This window comes from Pinus tabuliformis, chromosome J (assembly GCF_031772625.1).
Source record: "Pinus tabuliformis cultivar Carrire ecotype Pingquan chromosome J, CPIR1, whole genome shotgun sequence".
In the NCBI taxonomy this organism is placed as follows: Eukaryota; Viridiplantae; Streptophyta; class Pinopsida; order Pinales; family Pinaceae; genus Pinus; species Pinus tabuliformis.
In genome coordinates, this window is record NC_142295.1 from 798462022 (window position 1) to 798467043 (window position 5022).

A 5022-nucleotide genomic window follows, 5' to 3' on the forward strand; every position below is an offset into this window, starting at 1 on the left:
CAAGTTACCAACCATGTCATCAACTCAATTAACCATCAAAAGAAGACATGCCACCAAGGCTTTCTTTGAGGAAATGCCACCAAGCTTCAAATGGGATACTCTTTGAGAATCTTCATACAATGCACATGAGAGATTTGGTGGTAATTTATTAAAACGGCTTAGATTTATACCTTGTAGCATATACCATGAATTTCACAACTTTCATAAAGCTATTGTATTCTTTAGGGAATAGTGGTGAGGGTGAGGTGTGAGACATTCCATTTGTATGTTTTCTACTCTATATTTTGCTATGCAACTTCATATGAAAATCATTTATTATGAGAAGGCAATTCCACATGCTTTGTTCCAAGTTTAGAAATTTGCATCATATGTTCAACAATTAGATCAAGCTATCATTCAAAATAAGGTTTTATTAAGGATTCATGAAATATAGTGAAGCCCTTTCTAAAGTTGTGCAACATGAGGAAATTACGCTAAATGAATGATTTCACAAGGCCTTTTCCACCTATGGGATCTTAAACAAAAGCCACATTCTCTCAACCATAAGATTCACAAGAAGAAATGCCAAGGCATGGGGGGAATGCTTTAATAAAAGGATTATCAAAGAAAGCTTCAATCTCAAATGTATCAAGGTAATTAATGCTCTCAACAATATCAAGAGCTGAAATTTTAATGAACATGAAACATCTCAACAAGAACTCATCAACATAATCTTACAATGCCATTTCACTTCTCTGCAAAATATGCCATAAAGTGTTATGTATTCTACTTGAATGTTTATTTCTCCATCTTTCCTTACCATTTTATGAACAAAAATGTTGTATACCAAAAGAGCAAGTTTCAAATGTCATTCTTCCAACTCCTTCAAAAAAGTCTACAACACAAACTTGAACGTAAGAACAAACCATTAGAGGAAAAAGACATTAAAAAGTGGATTCATAGGGTTTTTCCATTAACAACTTCTTTAATAAGAGTATCGCTATATGATTTATGAGAAATTTCACAAGCATATCACTATATAAGAGTATCACTATAAGATTTAGGGCTTGCTTCGATGGGAGAGTTATCAACAAAACTCAAGCTTGAGAGCAAGAGATGAAAACCCTTCTAGATGGAAGGCCAATCGTGAATTCTTGTAACCAAGCCATCTTCACAAGTCAAAATGGTTTGAGAAGGCCTTGGTTGTTCATTGTTAAGGTAATGGTTTGAGAAGGCCTCGGTTGTTCATTTTCAAGGTAATAAGATTGATAATGAGATTGAAACAAGCTTCATTTTACTAAATATTTTCATTCTTTCATATTTGTTTAATCAATTAAATATTTTCAAAAATATTTTTTGTTAGTAACTTTTCATTGTAGATATGGTTGAGGTTTGAAATTTTACTAGTATAGATTTATTTTAAATACAGATCTAATATGAATCGATCTTATTTTTTTATGTGCAATTTTTTTATGAATCAACATTATTTAAATATTTTTTAGTAGTTTATTAATTTTTTTTATTTTTTATTTTTTTACAATTTTTATTTGGACTCACAAAAATAAAATTTCAATTTTAATAACAAATAGACAAAAATACACATTATACTGAATTGTAAAATAAATCTCTCAACTCAATAAATATAAAAAATTAAACATTTACAAAAATAAAAACTTTAAACATTGAGTGCCTGATGTTCTCTGGCAAAAGGGAGCCTTATTCCTTCTTTTTCTCCCAAAAAAAAATCTGCAACATGACATTTAGCATTTGAGACCAAACATCAAGAGGAAAATGGCGTTTGGTTGAATAAAGTAACATCTCATCCAGACACACATAGATTCATCACGGGAGCGTGCTAACAACCCATGGAAAAATACAATCAAAGGATATTAACGCATTTAAGCTATGTACTTGTTAAAAAAGACATGAAATCAATCTAGCTTAAAGCTATTAAAGCAGTTGAAAATCATTATTTTAATATAAATACGATTTAATCTTTCAAGCTATAAAAAGTTTACCAAGTGATTGGAAATTTTTTTTATTATTGATCATTTTTGGAGTGATCTGTGTGTTCTGGTTTAAAATGTCCAAAGTTTCAAGTAGATATTTTAGTTTAAAATGTTTAAAGTTTCAAGCAGATATTATACTTTGTTTAAAATGTCCAATGTTTCGAGTAGATATTCTGATTTAAAATGTTCAATGTTTCAAGTAGATATTATATCAAGGAAAAAAAATTGAATGAACAAAACAGGTTTGAAAAAGAGGAATTTATTTATTTACTTCTGTGTATCATGAAAAGCATGTATCATTGCAAAAAAAAAAAATTTAGGTCCATAAATCTTTCATTTATCTTAATTTTAGATCTATCAAATGCTAAGAGGGATCAAATCTTACATTTCAAGAAATTTAATTCCTCTCCACACTTGATAAATCTGAAATTAAAACAAATCTAGACCAACTTATAACTCTAGACTAATTTATAAATCTACATATAAAAATATAAATATTTAATAAAAAATATAGTCCAAATAGATACTGCATTGCAATCTCTTATTTTTCCATTCAAGACTATATAAAATTGATAGTTATCATGTGTTATACATAATGCTAACAATGATTCTCAGTCCTTTATGTTTTCATGTTGATGTATTTGTCTTTGTGCACAAGGTGCCTTTTCGGACATCTGACTTTTGCTTGTTTCTCAAGATGTCTTGGATCATGGCTTCTCTTGCCACCCTTTTGTATCTTATGATGGTTTTATATTGTCTCAATATAATCTATGATGCTCTTTTCTCTGAAGAAAAAAATACATAATGCTAACAATGATATTTATAGATATAAATGTAAAATATAGAGTAGATCCTGCATTGCAACACATCTTTTCCGGGCACTGCCAGAGTGATAGCTTGTAAACACTATTTTTCTCATCCTTAATTTTGTAATTCTTCAGCATCTTTAGAAACAAATTTAGGTCTCAGTTTAAATCATATGGCACACGCTACTGCTTTCTTTTCCAACCCCTTAATTTTGTCAAAATCTTAGAAAACAAATCTAGGTGTTAGCTTGAATCATTTGGCACAACAGACGTTGAGGATAAGAATAATATACATTATTCGTTGACAAATTTCAAATCTGGCTACGAATTTTGAAGAACAAATAAGTCATTACAATTTCAACAAAACAGGCCTGAACACCGAACCCCATGATTATACTTGACACAATTTAATGACAGTGAACCCAAATATAATGGTATACTTTCCATATAGTAAATTTAATGACAAATAAGGCAAATGAAAGATGTAGACTTTTCTTATGGTAAACTTAAGATTTTGACCTAAATAGTTATCTCAAAAACTGAGATGGATTGGTAATCTAGATGTTCACAAATCCAAGCAGTAGAGTTACTTCCTTTTAATAAAGCCAACCAAGATAAATCAAGTCTGTGCAGATCAGAAGGAATTTATAGCTTTTCAACTGCTTTAATAGAGAAAAGTTTCCAACTGCTTTTCTCTAACTTAAAGATATTAAAGCAATTCAATAGAGAAAGGTTCAATTTTCTATAAGGTGAGAATTCTCCATTCCAACTGCTTTAAGGTGGGAATTGAACCTTTCAAGGTTTAAATCTAATATAGAAAAATGAGGGGGTTTTACCATTGTGAGATCCAGAAATCTCCATTCCAACTGCTTTAAGGTGGGAATTGAACCTTTCAAGGTTTAAATCTAATATAGAAAATTGAGGGGGTTTTAACATTGAGAAAGATTCAATAGAATTTTTCTCCTGAGATCCATTTATCTTAAAAGTCATGAAGTCCTAGTAGCCAAACATGTGGCCGCACTTAGAAAAAAATTATATCAATAACCCCATAATTCATGCACAGAGATCAAGCTTATTAAGAAAGTTAAATATTGCTAGCTAATCGCACGGTCATGAACATAGTACAATCCAAGAAAAAAAATAATGTTTAAAACAAATTTGAGAAATAATTTCATGATCCTGTTGAATTTATGTACCTTCACTATTTTCTAAAATGTGCACAGAAAAAAAAATTGAAATACATTTCTTTAGTGATTCTAGTTTGGTCATTCCTGGGATGAAAGAGAACATCTACCTGTAGATGTTTTTCTCGAGCCAATAAGGATTATTTAAAGTTGGTAAACACCTTTCACGACCTGGAAAACAAAAAAGACCTAGAAAAGCACTTCAAATGAGGGACAACTAAACCAATGTATGTCACTCTCTGCCCATTTCCTCAAGCACAACACAACTGAAAAAACAAGAAGGGAGAACAGATACTGAGAGGAGACAAATGGTGGTGTGAAAACACACCGTTTGATATTGATAAATAAAGAATCAAGCCCTCTCTCCACGGATACGACGAGCGAGCTGAATGTCTTTGGGCATGATGGTCACCCTCTTGGCGTGGATGGCGCAGAGATTGGTGTCTTCAAAGAGACCAACCAGGTACGCCTCCGCCGCCTCTTGGAGCGCAGCCACAGCAGAGGATTGAAACCTCAGATCGGTCTTGAAATCCTGGGCAATCTCCCTCACCAGGCGCTGGAAAGGGAGCTTCCTTATCAACAGCTCGGTGCTCTTCTGGTACTTTCGGATCTCACGGAGGGCAACTGTGCCAGGCCTGAATCTGTGAGGCTTCTTCACTCCTCCTGTCGCCGGGGCAGACTTCCGAGCAGCCTTCGTTGCTAGCTGCTTCCGCGGTGCCTTCCCACCGGTCGACTTTCGGGCTGTCTGCTTCGTGCGGGCCATCTCTCTATTCTTTCTGCTTCTATTCGCTTTGTATTTTCAAAGTTGCTCAACGATGAAGTGCCTTTGGCCCGCCACCGCTGGTCATTTTATTCACCTGCTCAATTTCAAATGGCATTTCGAATTCCCGCCAATACATCTCCACCGTCCATTTTTCGACATGATCCACGGCTCCCGACTCTCCTATGCTTCTCCCACCCCACGGATCGCCAATAGGGCCTAATCCTTCACCACATTAATGTGTGGAGATATGCGCATAATTTTTTTATTATTTAATTTTATGT

General features: G+C 33.5%; 1 protein-coding gene across 1 annotated transcript; it reads right to left on the reverse strand.

The window, feature by feature from the left end:
* Positions 1–3866: 3866 nt before the first annotated feature.
* LOC149229134 (histone H3.2) lies at positions 3867–4796 on the reverse strand. Its single transcript, XM_089375780.1, has one exon. It carries the CDS (start codon positions 4739–4741, stop codon positions 4331–4333), a length of 411 nt encoding a protein of 136 aa, XP_089231906.1. The 5' UTR covers positions 4742–4796; the 3' UTR covers positions 3867–4330.
* Between the last annotated feature and the right edge of the window lie 226 nt (positions 4797–5022).

Coding starts and splice junctions, on each gene's coding strand:
- LOC149229134 (XM_089375780.1), bottom strand. CDS start 4,741: ATGGCCCGCACGAAGCAGACAGCCCGAAAGTCGACCGGTGGGAAGGCA.